The 22,788-nt window shown below is 35.9% G+C and overlaps 1 protein-coding gene across 9 annotated transcripts in view; it reads right to left on the bottom strand.

The window, feature by feature from the left end:
• Positions 1 to 3,170: 3,170 nt before the first annotated feature.
• Positions 3,171 to 22,788, bottom strand: part of slit2 (slit homolog 2 (Drosophila)) — a 273,310-nt gene continuing 253,692 nt past the window's right edge. For 8 of the 9 annotated variants that reach the window (XM_039751559.1, XM_039751562.1, XM_039751561.1 and 5 more), the window contains 6 exons: positions 21,899 to 22,139; positions 19,439 to 19,569; positions 17,659 to 17,813; positions 14,950 to 15,238; positions 10,739 to 10,950; positions 3,171 to 5,023 (listed from right to left, as the gene is read on the bottom strand). In XM_039751559.1, coding sequence (XP_039607493.1) covers positions 4,782 to 5,023; positions 10,739 to 10,950; positions 14,950 to 15,238; positions 17,659 to 17,813; positions 19,439 to 19,569; positions 21,899 to 22,139 — 1,270 coding nt within the window. In that variant the 3' untranslated portion in view covers positions 3,171 to 4,781. Of the gene's footprint in view, positions 5,024 to 7,652; positions 7,751 to 10,738; positions 10,951 to 14,949; positions 15,239 to 17,658; positions 17,814 to 19,438; positions 19,570 to 21,898; positions 22,140 to 22,788 lie in introns of all 9 variants that reach the window. The other variant, XM_039751565.1, reaches the window with a different exon arrangement.

Here is a 22,788-nt window from a genome sequence, read left to right as displayed (position 1 = left end):
ACTTTTTGTATCAATTACATGTGCATTATGACTTGATGAATACTATACTGAGAAATCCCACGGTTCTAGTGATCACAAAGTATGTGACTTGTCTTTGGGACAGTTGAATTGAGTATATCATTGCACTACAATAGACTGAGAGATACCTGGCATAATCAGTTCTGTTTGGAGTTTGCATGTTCCCCCTGTGCCTCCAAGTCTTTTCTCCTATAACCCAAAGACATGCATCCATGTCCATGATGTCTGGATGAAGGTACACTAGTTGTGTGGAAGTGTGCAGCACGGTGGACTGTTGTTTGGTCCAGGATTGGCTTTTGCCTTAAGCCTTGTGCTGCTGGGACATGCTCCAGGCTCCTCACAGACCATAAAGTCAGATTAAATTGGTTCACAAAATGAATGTATAATTAGCTCAGTAAAGGTAAAGTTTAATTAACCTTATTATAGCCATTATCACTATCTCTTAACAGAACACCACACTGGATAGAGCCTGCAAATAGGATAGTTATACTTGTTTTTAATTTGGTACACTGTATTAATCCCCGTGGGGAAATTGTCTTTTCGCCTGACCTTTGGAGATCAGAGAGCAGGGGCAGCCATTGTACAATCATTTTACAATTTGCAGGTTATGGAATGTGGTTTAATCAAGAAAAACCTCAATGTCTATCCAGGCTATCAAAGTAGATTTTCTCAAGACTACCTTTACCTTTTCTATGAATAATCACAGGGGCACTCCATAGAAGGATTAAAAATTAAAGCGGGGATAAATACATTCAATGGCATTTACTATCTAAAAAGATTATTCATGAAGGATTAAATGAAATATGTAGAAAATCACCAAAAGCAGAAAAACTGCACCAACTATTATTAATAATTAATAGGTACAAGGATACATTGTAATCCTAGATTCTTTCAAATTTAAGGAAAAAAATGTCTTTTTTTACCTATGTGTTATGTATTACCAATGTGTTTTTGAGCTCAAACTTTGAGATAAATTAAAACCATATAATTATATATAACATGCTAGTTAAGTTATATTCTTTAATCTTTATACTGTTTGATGGTATACCATGAACAGGCCACTCTGTTCTGGGATGTCAGCATCATTAATGAAGTATCCTCACTCCACTTTACGACACTGCAGGCCTAAATTGTGCATCACTAACTATAATATTTCTTCTACAAGATTTCTCAAAGTAGGAGCGCCACTGAACAAATGAAATAGAAACAGCGTCAGGAGGAGATCAGGCAAACTGATTTGTGTTTTCTTTTAAAAGAATACTTAATCCCATCCCTGTGTTGGCTGGGATTGGCTCCAGCAGAACCCCTGTGACCCTGTGTTAGGATATAGCGGGTAGGACAATCACTGACTTCATCCCAATACAGTATATATATATATATATATATATATATATATATATATATATATATATATATATATATATATATATATATATATTGCTTACCTCATGTTTTCATGGAAAATGGAGATTAAAAAAAGTTTCTGAGACATTATAAGTCAATGGTGACCAACGGTAGAAAAGAACAATATCAAAAACAACCGTAAAAAATCTTATGTTACCCATGTTATAGTATAATTCAGATGTCAAATCTTCCAGTTGTATGCTCACAACATCCCAGACACATGTATTTTTACTGAAATATTGTTAAAAAAAATGCTCTCGTGAGTGAAAATGAAACGCTGTCAAATGTGACCAAGCATTTAAGTTGTAAACCTGCCTCCCGGTGTCACATTTACTGCATATTCATACCCACAACTGGAGTACCTTGAGATTACTAGCAGCAGGCTGTGAAACTGTGCATGGACCTTCTGCCTGCTGAAAAATCCTGGTATTGCACCGAGGTTGGAGATATACTCTCTTCTTGATAATGTTTTCACTTGACGTTCTTTAACTTTTATTCTTTAGTTGTACACACCACTCAGTAAACATTGCACTGTAAATATCATGTGAAATGCAATTTTAGCTTATGACCAATAAATGAGTTCAAATGCTTGGGCTTTGTCTGAGGCCACTCTATTTTAGTTCAAGAGAAAGTGTTCAGGAAATTACTTATTTAACAATATTTTAGTAAAAATACATGTGTTTGGGACATTGTTGGCATCCAGTCACATGTGGATTATGCAACACAAATACAATGACATTTCTTCCATGACCTTCTGATATTGTTTGACGCTGTCCATCATTGGTCACAATAGACTTATACTGTACCAGAATATTTATTTAATCTCCGTTCTGCACAAAAATGAGATGAAAATTTTTTTTCAGCCATCACTACAGACTGCATGGGGTAAGTACAATACAATACAATTTATTTTTCACACAATCACATAAGAAGTGCCACAAAGGGCTTTAAGAAAAGAAAAAAAACCCAAATAAACCCTTGTAGGGAAAAAAATGGAAGAAACCTTGGGAAAGGCAATTCAAAAAGAGACCCCTTTCCAGGTAGGTTGGGCGTGCAGTGGGTGTCAAAAGAAGGGGGTCAATACAATACAATACACAGATCAGAACAAATCCTCAATACAGTATAAAAATAAAAATTTTAGAAGTACTAAGTAGAATTTAACAGTAGATGATATCACATAATATGATTTGGATTTGTTTAGAGTCCTGGAGACCTCAGCCATCAAGCTGCCTCCCCCATTTGGCCATTCCACAGCTGAAACAGCGCTAATACGATGAAAGAACCCCTCTTTCCCACGATTCCAGCGATCCTCCATCAGGGATGACTTTACCATAGGCAGGCAAAACAACTTGGCAGGTGGGCCGTGGCAAGTAACATATAAAAACATTTTTGAGTGGAGCATTGCTTTAATTAAAATGAAGTTATCTATTTTAATATATTTTTTGTTAATAATAATTCTAAGAACTTAATATTAAAGTGTTTAAGAAGCGTGTAAAGTATTTAACAATTTTAGATTTTAGGTATTAAAGATGTTAGAAGAACATTATTTCAGTAAAGTGCTTTGTGATTGCAAAATCTCTGAAAACTAGCTTATTTTAAAATAAACTAATTATTCCAATGTAATTCCTGCTATGCATTTTATATTACTGCTTTATAAAACAAGTAATAGAAAAGCGTGTTTTTAATACTTTAAAAAGAAGGGGTTGCACATTTATTGTGACATGAAATCAAAGACACAGAAAAAATACTAAAGTAAATATCCTGTTTAATTTACAAACATCAGTAGTAATACTGATTTAAGTCAAGGTAAGGCAAACCACATTGTGTTAACACAGACATCTAGCGTCTTCCCCTTAAAAAAGTCAAGGAAACAAATCTTTGTTATACAGCGTGCTCTTTTTTAATGTAGAAAGAGCACAACTCACTAAATATTTTCATCAAACTCTACATTACAAATTTAGCAGCAACATGTTAACATTGGAAACTGGGGTAACAAATATTTTTTTCTTCTTTTTGTTTTATCTGAAAAAGTCACAGTTTAGAGTAATTTGTTAAAAAGATAAGGAACCAAAGTAAATATACTTGTATAAAGAGGTCTATTTGTCTAGGGTAATGTTCTAATCACCATTTAATTTCAGCAAAATATGCAGGGAAAAGTCACCTCTATTTAATCATCTTCTAGTAAAAAGGCGTGTTCCTGGAACAATACAAATTCTCAGAAGATTTGACAAAAATATACAATGATTTGTTGGATGTAACACCTTTAAGCTGAATTATCAATTTATCTTCAGTAACATACATCCTCAACAGTGGTCAAATACAGAGCAGGAGAAACCAATAAAACAATACATTTTACCCAACAGATAAACTAAGTTAGTTCATCTATTCTAATTTTTTTTCAGTCTTTTTAAAAATACAAAAATATCAGGACAAATATAAATTAATATATATTAAAAGACCAAACCATAATATAAAGGTAGATCTACCAGTTAGGCAAAGGTATGTTTGATACAATAAATATTCATCAGTGATATTCTGAATACTGTGCAGACAGACTGATAAGAAATCACAAAAAATCCAAAGCAAAAAAAAAAACCACATAAACGTTTTCTTTTCATCCAAGTAACTAATTCAAACATCCACAAACTATATATCATAAACCAGCCCTCTCCCACCCAAAAGACTCCCTTACCAAACATTTATATTACAAAGAATTAATACTGGAAATGAGGTCTGCTCAATACTTATTTTTTTCTGTTATTGTACCATTGTCTTCCAAGTAAAACTTGAGGTGTACTTAATGCACATTTGCATCAAGCATTCGGTTATACTGTAGTTTATCCCCTCTGTAGATCAAAGTTTAAAAAAGAATGTGACAAATTTCAATGCAAAACCTTATTGGACACAATCTTTCTTTGGACTTTGTCATCCACTCATTTGTAGATGTTCTCAGTACTGGTCGCTGAAGACAATCATGACAGAGTTATGGAACAGGTTCTGCTTCTGTTACTGTTCAAGTTTGCCCTTTGTTTTCACTGTTCAACTTCCAGCTCTGTCTGTCTCTCACTTTAATGTAACAGTAGGTGATATGTTGCGGAAAAGCTGCAAACAGTAGTGCCAGTTATTCTCTTCATTTCAAAGCAAGCACATTCTATCCTTCTTTGTAATAAAAATGTCCCAGATCATTGCTTTTATGCAACTTCAGAAAATAGTCAAATTTGTTCTTTTTTCCTTGATAATAAAAAATAAGTTTGTTCTGTATTTTACAATATATTTCAATATTTCCACTATGGAAGCATTAATTAGTTCAGTTATGAGAAAAAGGTACTTTGTTTATGGGAACAAGAATGGAAAAGAAATTACGAAGGACATTTTGAACAGCCACACTTGATGATTTTTTCAACTTCCTCCACAAAAGAAGACCCGTCGGTGCATTCAAAGGTGTATTTCCGTCGTTTGCTCCTCAAGGGTCCACAGCACTGCCCATTGGAGCAACTGCCTCGACATTCTAATCGTGAGACCTTTTTGGTCGTCTGACACGCCGCATAGCCTTGTTGTTTCTGATAGTTATCTCTGACTCGTTCCCCTCGACAGAAGATTTCTGTAAAAGATAACCAATTAAAATAATGTCACATCAGCAGTGAGCTATTTACCCTATGAGGTATACATGCACTGATGGCTGCTAAGACATGATAAAATGGATCATGCAATTCAGAGAAAAAAGCTTGAAACCATGAAATATATATATATATGGGAATCACCATGAAAATCATTTCTTTACTTTTGATCAAATTATCGAAGAACATGCTTTAAGTTGGGAGATGCTGATGTAAAGTTCCATCTGCATAAAGTTTTTAAACAAGAATGATTAAAGATTATTTGGTTAAATATTATCAGTATGTTTAGAGTATATCTTCTAACTTTCTTAAGATTGGTAACACCTCCTTCTAAATCAAGAGTATATTTCTGAAATGTCCATCAAGCCTGATGACCATAAATGGTACATTTTTGAACTTCTCCCTTACTTAAGTATTAAAACATTTACCTATATACTCACGTATAAGTTGGGTCCTGAAATCTGAAAAATCGATCATAAAATCAGACCCCGACTTATACGCCTGTTCAAAAATGCAACACTTACATTTTTTTTTTTTAACATCTTTTTGCCTACTCCAATCTCGGATCAGTTTCTCAGATGCATCGAATTTTGTTGCAGCAGTGCAGTTACCAGTTTCTTTCAACACTTCAACGACATTTAATTTAAAACCAGCTTCATATTTTGTTCTGATCGAATGCTCCATCGTAGATAAGGGCCGCTCTTACGATAAAGGTGTATGAGGGTGTGAGATACAAAAAACAAAAATCAGTGCGAACGTTGCTTCGGAGTAGTTCAGGTATTACCGTGTAATCACGTAGGCACAATAGAGCGAGAGGTTAGGAGCACGCGCTGATACAGCTCATTGCCGCACCCACATAGAAAAAAGGTGGCTGTTAGCATATCATAATCTCTTGGACCAATAGCATGAGTTTTCCACATTCGACTTATACGACCGACATTATGAAATACCAGAAACTATACATTAAAATCAAGTCCTGACTTATCCACGGGAGAACTTATCTGCGAGTACATACGGTAATGACTTTTTGTCTTGTTTTATACTGCATATACTTTATGTTTGTGATTTAAAAGTAGATATCCAAGTATCCTTTCAAAATTGAGCAAACACTGAATAAGTGATTCTTGGAAATTTGTTTCTCAACAGTAATATGTATCAGAATTTTCAGAGACCAAAGTCCTGCATGTCATGATAAAATAAGCATAGATGACTGTGAAAAATAAGCACAACTTGTGAATTCTGATACTTTTAGTAATATACTATAGCGCAGGCTAAAGCTTATTATAATTCAACAAATTTTAGATTATAAAAATGTTGGTTTATAGGAGGATCAGGGGTGTAGCTCTGTAATTGTACATCATATGTCTTTATATTAAAAAATCTGTATTGAAAAAATTAACACACCACATAATATATAGCACATCCCTTAATATTCAAGAAGAACTGAAAATACTAATAACTAATTCTTAGATGCACAACAAATAAACAAATGTCTAACATCTCTTCTGTACGAAGCATGTTACACTGATTATACTTGTAAAACTGTGGATATAACAGTATATAAGAAAGCCAATACAATTCACACAAAACAACAATATACAGCTTCAAATATTAATTTAATGTTTAAATCTACTGTGAAATTCCTCTTTGTAAAATGTGCATTTGTCTTCTGAAAATATATGAAGAGCCAAAGTCTGTGCTAGGTGAGCTGTGTAGTCCTTCACTGGGCACACTCACGCAAACATGCACACTCCTGCTAGTTTGGAGTAGCCAGTGAACTGAACACAAACATCTTTGGGATGCGAAAAAGGAAAAAATATGAGTTACGTAGTGAAAGCCCGGGCGGCACGGTGGCGCAGTGGTAGCGCTGCTGCCTCGCAGTTAGGAGACCCGGGTTCGCTTCCCGGGTCCTCCCTGCGTGGAGTTTGCATGTTCTCCCGTGTCTGCGTGGGTTTCCTCCGGGCGCTCCGGTTTCCTCCCACAATCCAAAGACATGCAGGTTAGGTGGATTGGCGATTCTAAAGTGGCCCTAGTATGTGCTTGGTGTGTGGGTGTGTTTGTGTGTGTCCTGCGGTGGGTTGGCACCCTGCCCAGGATTGGTTCCTGCCTTGTGCCCTGTGTTCGCTGGGATTGGCTCCAGCAGACCCCCGTGACCCTGTATTCGGATTCAGCGGGTTAGAAAATGGATGGATGGATAGTGAAAGCCCTTCCAGGCACAGGGACATAAAGACAGTAGACTAAACATGAATCACAGGTCCAGCTATCACTGCTCCAACCTGTGTGACAATGTGAAAGCTGTTACATTAATGAGGAACTAAGGTTAGTGCTGAAAGTGAACATAAGTTTCAAGTTTTTTCATGAAATACATGCTGTTATGACAGTTCTACAGGAATGCAATTAAAACATGTGTGTCATAATTGCTCTTTCACCTTAAATTAGCAATTCGCTTAAAAATGAGACACAGATCACAGTAAAAAAAAAAAAAAAGCACGAAACTGAAAAGGTTTGCTAAGATAAATTGGTAATTTCAAATAAAATGAAGGATGAAAATGGTAAAATAGTGAGATTAGGAGACAGTAAAATGCTTTGCCTTCCTCTTCCATTTATCCTCACCTGTCTCACCAAAGTGGGAAGCTGGGTATGGCCAGTAGAAGCTGAGAGTTGAGAAGTAGAGTTTGTAGTAAAAATGGGAGCAGAATCATTGGATTTGACTTCACAGTTGCAGGAGATACAGAACAAGCAAAGTCAGAGAAGATACAGTAGAAAATACAGTAGTAAAAAAAGTCCCAAAGAAACTATTATGTATAAAGTAAAAGAGAAGGAAAAAAAAGAAAATAACTGGTGAGAAATTATGGGTTTTATAAATGTATATGGACCTTTGGTATTAAGGCCTTTGCATAAAAATATATATTTTATACAGGGTAAAAGAATGCTGAAAATGAATAAAAATTAAAATTTCCTATATTATATTTTACTGATGTACAATGTGTATGTTTTGACGTGGATTCATGCTGTAGTTCACAATACTGAAAGAAAACATGATAATGGCTCTGATTTTATTATAATTATCTGTAATAGCTATACATTAAGCCAGATTCAGTTTGGTTCCTAAATGACTATATATTCAAACATTACAAGACGAGATGTGAAAAAATGAACAAACGGTCTTGGAAAAACATAGCTACACATGGTAAAAAGTACTGCCACATGACAGCACATCTGAGCAGAGCGATTAACAGAAAAAAGTGTCACATATGTTTGTTTATACCAGGATAAAAAAAAATGACATTTACAAAATTTTTAACATGCTTAACATGAACAAAAGTATATGTAATGCTTTCTCACAGTCTGAAATGCTCACGGAGAAAAAAACAAAATAATACTTTGTGAAGACAAATCATTTTACTGCAGTTTTTGCAAGTCCAATGTGGACATATATACTGTATAAAGAACTTGAGGAAATGACCTAGAAATATTAAAGAAGGTACAGTAGTTACATTTCATCAAGAAACTATGCTCTATACAGACAACCACAGAAACTCTTAACACTAGGTACCACTGTCTTGTACCCGCTCCTGTTTTAAGGCTCAGCATTTGTTACTGCTGTTATTAGTTCAGTTAGGCAGTTTTATCTACATGAGGTATTGAAAATATTGCATTGGAGTTTTGTGTGGAATTCATTATTTGGTATCTTACACCAAACATATGGTACACAGAAACTAAGAACGACTGCACTTGATTTATGATAGAATCAACCACCATACTTAATTTCATATTTAAAACGTCCAGATTAATAGAACATGTGAGATGCAACTGCAAGATAACACCTGCAAGTTACTGTACCTGTCTATTTTTTCTTTAATCAAGTGTGGTACATGGCCGGCCGTTCATCCCGGCCAATACCCTCAGGCCGCCAGATGGAGCTCTCCTTGCAGCATAGAGGTCCCCCAAATGCCAGCAGGGAATTATGGACAATGGACTTTTAATGCACAGCCCTGCTGGAGACCATGGGGGCCACCAGGAGTCGCTGCAGGGAGGCCCAGAGACTATTTGCCTTACCCCCAGGAAATACGTCATAGTCATGTGGACAAAGGGAACGATGTGCTTCCTGGGTGAAGAAAAGAAGGATTTTTATCTGACCCAGAAGTGTTCCAGGTCGCATGGACAGAGAGGGCGAAACGCTTCCGGGTCAAGGAGTATAAAGGACTGTGGGAAATCCCAGACGGACAGGTTGAGTTGGGAGGCAGGGTGGCTAAGCGTCTGGGAGAGGAGGATTGGTTTATTGTTTATTGTGTATTTCTTTATTGAGTATTGTGGAGAGGAGCGTGCTTTGTGCACTTTATTATTATAATAAATATCATTATTGGAATTTTACCTGGTGTCTGACGTGTGGTCTGAGGGTACAAGGGTGCGAGGAAACCCTAATCTGTCACACAAGGCAGTTTGTGATTACTTACTGCCATATGCATACAGTAAAAATAAATGTTGTAATTTGTGTAAACTGATTTCCTCAGCTGGCTTTCGAATGTACATCCATCCTTAAATTAATTAGATTTGCAGTAGTATTAGATGTACACAAGTTTTCTCCACATATTATTTAATGCAAGTAAGCTCACACTCTAATCAGTAACTAGAATAGCCAGCATTACATTCAAGAATACTAATTTTGAATTGTTATAAGCAGCTACAGAAAATCTGTTGACTCTATTACTAACCATTTCAAGCATACATGATAAACAGGAGTTCTGCATTACTGTGACGGGAGCATCACCACTGGGAAGTGTTTGGCACTGCTCCTCCTATCACCAGGAAACTCAGTTTGAGTCCGGGCCGCCTGGTCATTGTGAGCACTGCAAACATGCAGGTGTGTGCGAATGTGGCCTGTGATGAACTGATACTGTGGCTGATGTTGCAGGGATAGGCTACAGTTCCCAGCAACCCTAAAATAGAACAAAATGAATTTAAAAAATAGATAGTTGAATGATACCATGTGGGATGTGTACTAGAGGCAATCAAACTGATCTCAGCCAGTGAAAGAGAAACATTATATAGTTTTACATAGCAGCTAACGCAATCTACTGTCCTTTAAATTTTGGTTGAACTGTCAAAATGAAAATAGATAACTATTAAAATGTGTACACATTTTATTACACATCCTGTATTAGGAAATTTAAATACAGAAATACTCATTCATATGTGGGAAGTATGAATACAAGTACTACCCTTATCTTTAAGCCCATTTTAAATGTGCCATGGCAAAATTTGAAACATGTTTTTCTAATGCATTGTTAAAATTGTGCACTTGTCATCACCACCCGGAGAGTAATCTCTCGTACAAGAAGAGCGCTATTTGACATGTAATTTGACATGTAATTGCGCAATTGATTCATCACTGCAGTAGATACTGTGTCAAGTTGTTTTTAGGCAAGTGCTAAAAGATTTTGTGGAGTCAGTGTTTTGAAAGAGCTCGAATAATGATCAGACTGAAATGGCATATACCTTGATAGTTTTATCACATTATGCAATTTAATCAAGATGTAAAATGAACAGAAGAAAGAATTCAAGGATTAAGAACTCCTAGGGACTCCAGTGAAAAGGTAGAAAACATTCAATTTTAAGCTACTTGATTTTCCATTTAGGTATCTGTGTTACTGGCAGAACAGCCATGCCTTCCCAACTGATAACATTTCACTCCTTACCTCGGTCACAGCTGTCTCCCGTGTAACCACTGTTGCATTCACAATAAGGCTTTCCAAGCCCAGAAAGTCGGCATTTTCCATTCTTGCACTTTAAAGACTGACACGGGTTGAAAAGCTCTTCTTCTTCATCACACAGGACTCCTCCATAACCTTGTTGACACTTACAACTGTATGAAAAAGCATTGATGGGCATGCAGGTGCCATGAATACATCTACAAAAAAGGAAAAAATGGCCTTTTAAATCTCAAAAGGATTGACAGTAACTTGCATCACAGAATTAACTTCACTTATCTTTGTATTACATTTCAGGTATTTTTCTCACACATTTTTCACCAATTATTTGAACATGTACAGTAGCAGCCAGAACATTAACAACCAAAAAGTAGTAATAACAAATTAGGAATGCTGACCGGAGGATGGTAACATTTTATAAGTGAAAATGTAATTAATTCTCTGAAGTGTCCTTCCCCGAGGGAACAAATGAAACGGGTATCTATGTTTTTATAGATTTTTTAGGAAGGTGGCACAGAATATGAAAATAAACACTACTTACACTTTTGAAAACTAACAAATGATATCCCTGGACATAGTAAATTCGTCACTAGATACTGGGGTCTTCCCAGACTGTCTTAAGACTGCTGTAGTTAAACCCCTACTTAAGAAACATAATCTCGACCCCTCAGCTCTTGAAAATTTTAGACCCATCTCTAACCTGCCTTTCTTAAGTAAAGTTCTGGAGAAGGCAGTCATTATGCAGTTAAATGACCACCTAAATAAACATGCTATTCTTGATAAATTTCAGTCGGGTTTTAGAACAAATCACAGCACAGAAACTGCACTCGTTAAAGCAGTAAATGACTTGCGGGTAAATGCAGACAGAGGCCATTTATCTGTTCTCATCCTCTTAGATCTGAGTGCTGCATTTGACACCATTGATCACAACATTCTTAGAAATCGCCTTAGTCAATGGGTGGGCCTCTCTGGCAGTGTCTTAAATTGGTTTGAATCCTACCTGACAGGGAGAAAATATTTTGTTAGTTGTGGTAATTACAACTCAAAGACACATGATATCCAATATGGTGTTCCACAAGGCTCTATCCTGGGCCCGCTGCTCTTCTCAATCTACATGCTTCCGTTAGGTCAGATTATCTCAGGGCACAACGTGAGCTACCACAGCTATGCTGATGACACACAGCTGTACTTATCAATAGCTCCTGATGACCCTGATTCTATTGATTCACTAACAGAATGCCTGACTAGTCTCAGAAATGAATCTCATCTCAGAATGGATGAATAGTAATTTTCTCAAATTAAATAAAGAGAAAACTGAAATTTTAGTGATCAGCAATAATGGATACAATGAGGCTATTAGAAATAAACTGGATACATTAGGATTAAAAGTCAAGACGGAGGTAAAAAGCTTAGGGGTGATTGTTGACTGTAATCTGAATTTTAAATCACATATTAATCAGATCATTAGGACAGCATTTTTCACTTAAGAAACATAAGTAAAGTTAGACCTCTTATATCACTGAAAGATGCTGAGAAATTAGTTCACGCGTTTGTTTTCAGTCGACTAGATTACTGTAATGCACTCCTCTCTGGACTACCCAAAAAAGATATAAATCATTTGCAACTAGTGCAGAATGCAGCTGCTAGAATCCTAACTAGGAAAAGAAAATCAGAACACATCACACCAGTCTTAGCGTCACTACACTGGTTACCTGTGTCATTCAGAATTGACTTTAAAATTCTGCTTATGGTTTATAAAGCCTTAAATAATCTCGCCCCATCTTATATATCGGAATGTCTGACACCTTATATTCCAAATCGTAACCTCAGATCCTCAAATGAGTGTCTCCTTAGAATTCCAAGAACAAAACTTAAAAGAAGTGGTGAGGCGGCCTTCTGCTGTTATGCACCTAAAATCTGGAATAGCCTGCCAATAGGAATTCGCCAGGCTGATACAGTAGAGCACTTTAAAACACTGCTGAAAACACATTTCTTTAACATGGCCTTTTTATAACTTCATTTTAATCTTAATTTAACTTAATCCTGATACTCTGTATGTTCAATTCATCATAATAACTATTCATGGTGGCTCTAAAATCGGTACTGACCCCTACTCTCTTTTCTGTTTCTTTTTCCGGTTTCTTTGTGGTGGTGGCCTGCGCCACCTCCACCTACTCAAAGCTTCATGATGCTCCAACAATGATGGATGGATTAAAAGGAAGAAGTCTACGTGACCATCATCATCATCAAGCCCTTCCGTGAGAATCCTAAATCCAAAGAGGACTGTTTCATTTATGTTAGGTAGAATGCCCAGAGGGGACTGGGCGGTCTCATGGTCTGGAATCCCTACAGATTTTATTTTTTCTCCAGCCGTCTGGAGTTTTTTCTGTCCCCCCTGGCCATTGAACCTTACTCTTATTCGATGTTAATGTTGATTTATTTTGTTTTATAATTGTGTCTTTCATTTTTCTATTCTTTAATATGTAAAGCACTTTGAGCTACTGTTTGTATGAAAATGTGCTATATATATAAATGTTGTTGTTGTTGTTGTTGTTGCTGACAACCCAGAAAAAAAGAACACCTTTTAATTATATTCATTATGATAGTCATATACTCTCATCAGTGCAAGACGTTACCTTATCAACTTGATACTTTAAAATTAACATCACTAACTATTTCATGTTCAATATTCCTCTACATACTGGCTACACATTATCCTACTAGGGAGCTACAATTTGTTTCATTTTCCCACAATTATGACATTAGATAAATTAAATGCAGTTTCTTTTATAATCCCATTTGCGGGTCATGTATGTTTTTGTTTTGGCAGGTTTTTCTGCGTTTCACACATTCATCATTTTTTTCGCCTGCTAGTTCAAGTCAGGAGTGTTCGGAACCAATGCTTATCCTGGCAATACTTAGTGCTTCATGTGGATTTACCAAGTGCATTGGTGGTATGTCAATGCACCACTGTGCCAACCCAGGGATTTTTGATTTTCTTAAAAGCCTGAGTTTGCTTAATTATGCCAAGATAAATGTTCCTCTCTGTTGTAGCATTATTGTGGTAACAGGCCAAACAAATCTGATTAGTTTACCCTTTCCCCAACCTCTGTCTACAGAGCCCTCAACCCATGCAATCTAGTTTGCATCGGCAAGATGAATGGACCTTTCTGTAACTAACTGCACTTGATGATGCATGTGCTGCAAATAAATTCACTCTATCAGACTATTAACCAAATTAATAAATAATACCCTACTGAATATCATTTGTATTTACAGGATGGTTTTATACCGGGGTCCCTAACTCTGGTACTGGAGGGCCCCAGTGGCTGCAGACTTTCATTCTAACCCTTTTCTTAATTAGTGCACTGTTTTTGCTGCTAATTAACTTCTTTTGAATTGTTTTAAATTGACTTGCTTTTTTTAAGATTTGTCCTGAATTTCTTTACCATTCCTCTGAATTGCTTCATTTCTTTCCTTAAATGGCACCCAAACAGAAATGAAATGTGAAGTGAGTGAGCCAGCAGAAGACCAACTAAGTCAGGGCCTGAAACTCCAACCAATTTCAATCCAACCAGTTAATTAATTAGGCAATGAGTCTTGATGTTAATTAAACCTGTTCTTTAATTCCATGGCTTGTTGCTGCTCTCATCGTGCAATACCATACATTTCCAAATTTCTTGATTTTCTCTTTTCTAACAGCGGTGTTGAAATGTTTTGGGGACCTGAGCAGATAAGCATTCCTAAGACCTTCACCTTTCTTTATTTTCAAATATGGTATGATCGAAAATGTTGGTTATGTTTTGCTGGTCATGTTTTGATTCATATTGTGCCTAATTATTGTTTAGCTGCTAATTAAGGAAAAAGAAAAAATTAAGGTGTCTGAGTCTTCAAGAGCAAGTCAAATAAAATTAATTCAAAAGAAGTTAATTAGCAGCAAAAACAGGTCACTAATTAAGAAAAGGGTCAGAATGAAAACCTGCTGCCAATGGTGCCCTCCAGGACCGGAGTTAAGACACCTGCTTTATACTTTGATATATGATTATATGTTAAAACAGAATATTCTACAACTTTCATTTATTAAGATAATCCTTATTGAATAGCTTGTTATATTTTGCAAATTCATTTGGCATATTTTCATTTTTTTTTTTAATCCTCCCTGGTTTATAAAGGCACTAAAATCTTATCATTATACTTACTTGTTTCCAAGGCAGGGGTCATTGGCTTGCTGGTCACATAATTGTCCTATCCATCCCCCTTCACATTCACAGCTAAACCCAGAATGGCCAGTCGTATGGCAAGTCCCATGTACACAAAGGTTTTTCTGGCAAGGTTCACAGCCTGGTAAGATTCCTCTCTGCAATGGTACTCTGTTGAAGTCCTGAAGCTCATCGTTAATGTATAAATTGCGAATGCAACCATTGAAACTAGTACCATTTTGTCCAGGGCCTTGACGCAGTGCTGCCACATTCGTTTTAGCAGGCATTCCTGAAAGAAATCAAATATATGTTCTCTTTTATTTATGCACTTCCTTCACAGAAATGTAGGCCATTATTACTAAAGGAAATTTAGGAATAATAAAGACCATAAATGGCTATAAACAATACATTTCAATACTGTATCACAAAACTGACATTAAAATGTGTTTTCCACAATGTCAACATGAAAAGTTCACCAAGAAGAGTTTTTTGGGGTTTTGAAATATTTTGTTTAAGATGGAAAACAAGGGATTTGCCTCCTACAGCTTTGTTCACACTACTGTGTTTATCTGCATTTTTTTCAACACCTACATAATGCAGGTGATAAGCAACAAAATGTCAGTTACATCTTAAGGCCCTCGTTCACATATGACATGCTGCCTTCCTTCCAAATAAAATTATACCAGAATGGACCAATGTACACAACACAGGGTCTTGCTCCTTGATGTTACCTAGCAACTAGCCTTTCATGTAAGCCAAGACTGTCATCATAATTGGCAAAGTGGGCATCATACTACCAGAGCAACACACATCTAATTGCTCAACAAAATGTATACATGTGACAAGTATTTGGAATAAAAATCAGACAAATGGTTGCTTGTAAACATGGTGGGGAATTTTCAGCTCCAGTCAAGAATTTAAGCTCTAGTTTATTCTACGTTGTTTTTTGTTTGTTGTGTTGGTTTTTCATGCTGTTTTATTCCTGGTAACAAACGTCAGCTATTGATTATCCTATTGCCTAAACCTGATAAAACCTTCATTTTCCTCTGTTCTTTTTGTCCTTTGTAAACTTGTGCTTATGATATGCTTCATCCCATTTGGCCACAATATAAATAAGGGCAAGTGAAAGATTTTTTTTTCTGAAAAGAAGCATCAACATTTTATAGTCTGGCATTTCCAGAAAATATCAGAACCACAGACAGGTGAACAGACAGGCCAAGTCGATTATAAAAGACATACTGTCATAAAACCGGAAAAAAAAAAACAACAATAAAGTTTGAAAGATGAACTGCTGATAGTCAGAAAGCAAAACTGAAGGTCAGGAGTGGAATTTCTGCAATCAAAAACTAAATTCAGCCAAGCCTGAAGTGCAAAACTGTGATTAATGGCAAAATGGGAATTGGCAGAATTGTATTAAACGAAAGCAGGGTGTCACAAAAAAGGTGAGGGTGAGCTGTCACCAAAATCTACACACAAGACGGTTAATAAAAACAAAATGAGAATTACTGTCAATTAAAAATCAAAAGGTGTTTACCCCAAAGAGTCCTCACTGACTGTTGGACCTGCAGTCTCAGATACTGTATTGAATGCAGTGTGAGGTTATAAAGCGAAGCACCCATGATGTGGCACATAGTGCCTTCCCCTAACAACAGTACAGTGTGTCCTAACAACTCATTTACAAAATTCAGAAAATACAAAATGTAAGTGTGATGCTGTTAAAATGAAATGATAAATAATGTCCACTAGTTCCTAACTATGCTAAATACAAAGAACTCACATATTAATGTTCCCTAACCTTAAAGTTTTCCAAAGACCCACAATAAAGCTTGCCCAGAAGCAAAAAAAAAAAAACAAACAAAAAAACACACACATTAACAAACTTGAACAAAGTGACCCAAACTGTAAAAAGAAGTGGAGTAAAGTACTGTTGGGTTACTTTTAAGTATATGAATGATTAAATAGAAAATGAAAAAACATTTGTAAATTACTTACATATACTGTACACTTAAGCCATTTAAATTCCAACAAATGGGCCTAAACAGAATTGAAATTTGGGCTGGCTTAAAGCCAATATTAATAAATGTAAAGTTTTATATTTAGTAAGGAAAAACAATAGATATACTGTACTGTACCTACATTGCTTATTTCTTGGTGCTACAAAGATTATTTTGTAAATAAGATTTGAAAGTACTAATGAACTTCTCATTTTCCAAACCCACAAAGTGTACTGCACTGATTTTAAAAGTGTGGTTATGCTTAGCTTGTATTATGTGCTTGAAAGGTCCTAAGGAAACTTCTATGTAGCTCTCTTTCCCATTTTCATGGAGGATGTGACAACAACACATCAGAAAGTTTAGAGGATTTATTTTAGCAACAAGTAAGGTCAAAAAGGGATTTTATTTAAAAATAAATTATTTACTAAGAAACATGAACACAAACGGTTAAAATTAATAATGTTAAAATATTTCCTTTAAAAATGAACTATTGAATTTTACCTGTTGGTGTATTTGAATGTGACATCCTGGAAACTGCTGATGATTATACAGAACATTAACATTATATATTAGGATGAATGCCTGCTTGCATAAAACCTTGAGCTGAAGTACACACATTTCAATTATTAATGCATATAACTGTTTAATTTCTTTTAGTATACACAACTGAACAACCAAAATCAGTAGTGCTCTGTCCTGCTAAGATCATTCTTACCTCCTACATAAAGAGGAGAGTCAGCACTAAGTGTTGACTGCTTAGCCAGTGTGGTGATGCTTTTAGGACTTCCTCCATCAATGGACAGCGAAAGTGTTTGGTCAATAGCAATCAGTTCCACAACATGAAAATTCCCATCATTTATTGTCTCCGCACTACAAAATAAAAAAAGGAAATACATAGAACAGGTTAGGTGCAATGGCGATTCTAAATTGTCCCTAGTGTATGCTTGGTGTGTGGGTGCGTGTGTGTGTGTGTGCACGTCCTGTGGTGGGCTGGCGCCCTGCCCAGGGTTTGTTTCCTGCCTTGCGCCCTGTTTTGGCTGGGATTGGCTCCAGCAGACCCCTGTGGTTAGGATATAGCGGGTTGGATAATGTATGGATGGATGGCTAGATGGATTACAGACATGAATATATCTAATGTGGGAAACTGGTTATTGTTATTAAAGGGTAAATTATCTTTGAAGTCTTCTATGTTTTATATAATTTATGTTTCCATAATGAAATACTTGACACAAGGTTATGACACTTTTCAAACAAAAAGGACCCAGAAAGCCTAAAATAGGAAAGGAAAATTGCTTTTACACTAATAAAGCATAATGAATATATTTCAAAGATAGTTTTAATTTATTTTAGCGTCAAAACCACTATCCTGAATTTATGAAGACAGAACATTTATCTTTGGAAAAACCAGAATAATTATCATATGTCAGAATAACCTGAAAAATATTTTTTATGGTATAAATATTTCTACATCAGACAACATATAAATAAGCCTTTTTAGAATTTTACAATAAATAATAATTTAGAAGTAAATGATTGCTCTATTAAAGAGTTCATAAGAAAGCAGCATGCACTGGCAGCAACAGAAAATGCCATCTGCCAGTGTAAAACACTGAGCAATGCAAGTGGGCTGTATGCCCTTTGACAGTGCTTAGTGTCCTTAAGGGCCAAAACACAGGGGCATTCACTGGTATGATGGACAGGAGCAGTTTTGAGGACAGCACATAATGTTTCACCAGGATTTTAGTAAGCTGGTAGCCCAGCATTTGTAGAGAGGTGAAAGAAAACTGGAGTTTGTGTACTGAAGCACTTTAAGGCAGGCAAGTGGGGGACACAGGTGAAGACAGCAACTTGAAGCCATATAAGGAGCTGTTGAAAGGAAGTACTGCTTCTTTTTATTTGATCATTTTGTGCGTCTCCCTTGTTCTTATTTATATAATAAATCTTTCAAACTTTTTTTGTAGCTTTATTGGCTAAAACAGTTCAACTGTTTGCTTATGAAATATACATACAGTATGTGCTGTAATTACTATATAGATGTATTTTTTTGTTTCTCTCTCCATCTGCTGTATATATGAGACAGAGAGAGCAAGGGAGAGAGATAGCCACTGTCTCGTAGTGTCTGAAGTACATTGTCCGTTTTGTCTGTGTAAGTGTATTTTTATATATATAGCATAATATATTTACCATGTAGTGACCTCTTAGTAAAGTAATCTTTAAGTGAAGAGGGGTTATTTAAAATGCATAATAAGTAATGTACCAATGTACAAGGGATTTACTGTGCAAAAACAGAGGTACAAATTTTCATTGCTTGATTTCTGTGGTAAGGAATAAACATACAAAACTAGAATGAGGTATAACAAATGGCAGAAACGTGGACTTACACATCTGAAATTAGATTATTTTAGCTTTATTTAAAATAACTTTTAGTGCCTTTATTAAAAACAAAGTGTTTAAAAAGTGAATAAACAAAATTGCTTGGCTAATTCATTTGTTACCTGTAGATGGCAGAGGAAGGAATAGAGCCAGCATCATAACTGACACGCACTCGTCCCCGGTATAATTCAACAGCAATGTGGTCTTTGTCACCTTTGTAAAGCAAAATTCCATTATCTTCATCTGTAGCAATCTACATAGTTTAAAGGAATAGTGAAAAACTGTAAGTGATAACTAAAATAGGTTAACTGTTAAAAGGAAAAGATTGCTCAAGATTTACAAATTCTGTTTATTTTTTATTTAGCAGATAATATAAAAATAAACTTATAATAATGTGTTATTCTATGACCGCATTGCGAAGAGCCACTTCAAATAAATTTTTATTTTACAGACTTATTTCATATTGTCACCAATACAGTTTCACACTAGCATAACATGACAATCTCAACCCCATTTAATTCAACTCTGGGTTGTCAATGGATGCAGCCCATTTAGTCATTAATGGGCTCAAGGCAGAAGCCATCCAAAAATTGGGCAGCACTTGCTTCCATTTACATTTGCCAATTAACCTGACAGGCAAGGATTTAGAACGGGTTATTGTGTGACGGCTGAACGCACGCTAAGGAGAAGTGCTCGGATCTGGTCACAATTGCTTCTCTCAAACCCCCCTCCCCCTCCAGGTGCGCTACACTCCTGCTACTTTGTGTTGTGATTTGGGATGTGGTGCTGAATGCACGCTAAGGAGAAGTGGACTTTGTGATGGCTCTGTGCTGTGTATACCAAGATGCTTTTTCAGCTTGTCACTCTGTGTGACAATCATTTAAAAGCCTGTACAGTAGCTCTTATCCTGTCTCACTGCCTTGTCTTGCGTGAAGTTAAAATGTTTTATAATAGAGAGATGTTACTCATATCCTTAGCCCGACATCCACATATAATATGTGTTTACAAAGTGCGATTTAATAAGTTTACATGTGTTTAAAGCGTGTGGGATGGATATTTTAAGGCTTAAACCATAAAAAAATCTGGTCTTTCTATATCGCAGATTTTCACCTATCGCGGGTGGGTCTGGAACGTAACTTCCACGATAGGCGGGGGATTACTATACTCATAATGCTGCAGCTGTAGTTAAAAAAAGATCCTTAAAAATTAGAGTCTCTAAGTGTACTTATAACGGGAAAACAGTGTCTTCCACGGCCATGTTAATTTACGATGCAGCAATTTGTAATCCCCAATAATGTTTTTGGATCATGAGAGGAGGCTGAAGTTCCAAGAGTAGGCCTGCATGAATATGAGGGCCCCATGGCCAATTGAAACAGAAGGGAGTTTAACTGTGACACATACAAAGTGTGGGTGTTTGTGTGTCTATGAGAACATGTCTCTTATAGCCTTCATCCTAGTAGGAGGTCTTTCCTAACTCAGATGAGAGCACAAATGCAGAGAGAGTGAACAACACCTTAGCCATTTGGGCCAAAAAAAGTCATTTTCCTCAACTTAGAATGTGAGGTTTTAACTGTGGGTGATCATCTTGTAAAATGTTTGCGTTACCCAAACCCTTCTGCAAGACAGCAAACTTGTGTGGAGTGCCTGACAATTCCAAAAATTAGTGTTGTTCTTTTGCTTCTGTTACAATCTTTTAAGTGCATAATGGTTTGATGCCACCCCTAGTAAAATATTGTAAATTTTGCCACCCTCCAAATTTGTGTGCACCACCTTTTTCATTTTCTGCATTTTGGGGCCGCAGTATAAATTAGCTACACAATTAATCAAAACATTTTTTTTATCTTTGTTTTTCTAGTTTGAGTAAGAAGTCACTTGTTGTAAAAGATTCATCTGATTGTATGAAATGTTAATTTTCTTCAAATAAAATTAAAAAATAAATATATGTACATGATGGAATGTAGCCGAGTATTTTTTTCTTAACATACATATGGCTTTACCATTAACACAACAGTTGTAAGATAAAACCTGACAGTCATAGCAATAAAAATATACTAAAATAATGGAAACTGTTTGTGGATAGTTTAAACAAGAAAGCATTGGTACTATTTTGGCAGACTCTTTACTTTAAATCAGAGCTATGTCATTGAAATTAAAACATCTTGGAATATGAAAATATTTCATAGTAAGATAAAGCCTTAACTTAGAATTAATAAGGAATCTGCTATTTGAAGACAAATGGTTGCTTTTTAAAATATATTTGATTTTCAATTATGTCTTTAAAATAAGAATCTACACGTTAAGAAGTCTGACATGCCAAATACCAACTCTATGACCAAAGCTACCATGTCTCCTTAGCTTTATATTTTTACTCAGTTCATATGTGAGTATTGCTCTTACAGTAAATATTTATCAAATAAAATAAATATCAAATATCAAGTAATAACAAAAATGTAAATTTTTATTTTGTTCATGCAAATTTGAATAATAATGGCATTTTGCATTCCTTTTTCTTTAATCTTGTGCCGATCATAAAAAGTTAATCTTATCTTTACACATTTATTTATAGTAAATTTTGAGTTTACCTGTAATGTGATATTTGCCTGAGTGTGGATATTTGGAGATGGAATCTGGAGAAAAGACTCTTTATTCACAAAGTTCACACTAATAAGCTTGTCACATTTTTCTCCTTGGTATCCTGGTAAACACTGGCAGTTTGGTTCTGCATCTTTAAAAATACACTGTGCTCCATTTTGACATTCAAAATTGTCACAAGGACTTGTACGTGGCAAAACCATTGGAGGAGGAAATTCACAGAAGAGTCCACTATTAAAAAAAAAACAAGATCAGAAAGTTCATCAAGAGATATGAAAGGGAGAAAAATATCTATTCTGGCCATCACGGCACACTTTTAAATGCTAAGGTGGGAAACTATGGCCCAGAATGAAGTTGAATGCTCCCTAGTTGTCACAGGTCTCTTGAAACTAAGTTGTTTGAGGTCTGCAATGTGAGATAAACATCAGCCAGGACTATAAGGAAACCAAAAGGAGTTCTTCCATTCAACAAGTTTTGCTAAAGATATTTGAAGAGGTGAATTCTGCTGCCTATGGTAAAGGCCGCAAGCCCAACACCTCAAGTCCTACTCTTTCTGTGTGAAGAAAAACTTCCTAAGATTTGTGTAAAACTTAATATTAACAAGTTTTCATCTATGTCCCTTTGTTCTGGAAGTATCCACTTTAAAGTAACAGCTGGGATCCAATGTACTAATTTCATGAATAATTTTAAATTTTTGAATCGTGTCACCTCAGTCTTCTTTTGCTTAAACTGAAAAGATTCAACTTCTTCAGTTTTTCCTCATAACTCATATCTTATAGTCCTGGACTTCAGCCTAGCCGCTCTTCTCTGGAGTTTTTCCTACCACTACTTATTCATTTTGCAGCCGGGAGACCTAAACTGCACACAGTACTTCAGTTGA

The sequence above is a fragment of the Polypterus senegalus genome, chromosome 4 (genome assembly GCF_016835505.1).
Source record: "Polypterus senegalus isolate Bchr_013 chromosome 4, ASM1683550v1, whole genome shotgun sequence".
NCBI lineage: Eukaryota > Metazoa > Chordata > Cladistia > Polypteriformes > Polypteridae > Polypterus > Polypterus senegalus.
This window is presented reverse-complemented; position numbering and strand designations above follow the sequence as displayed.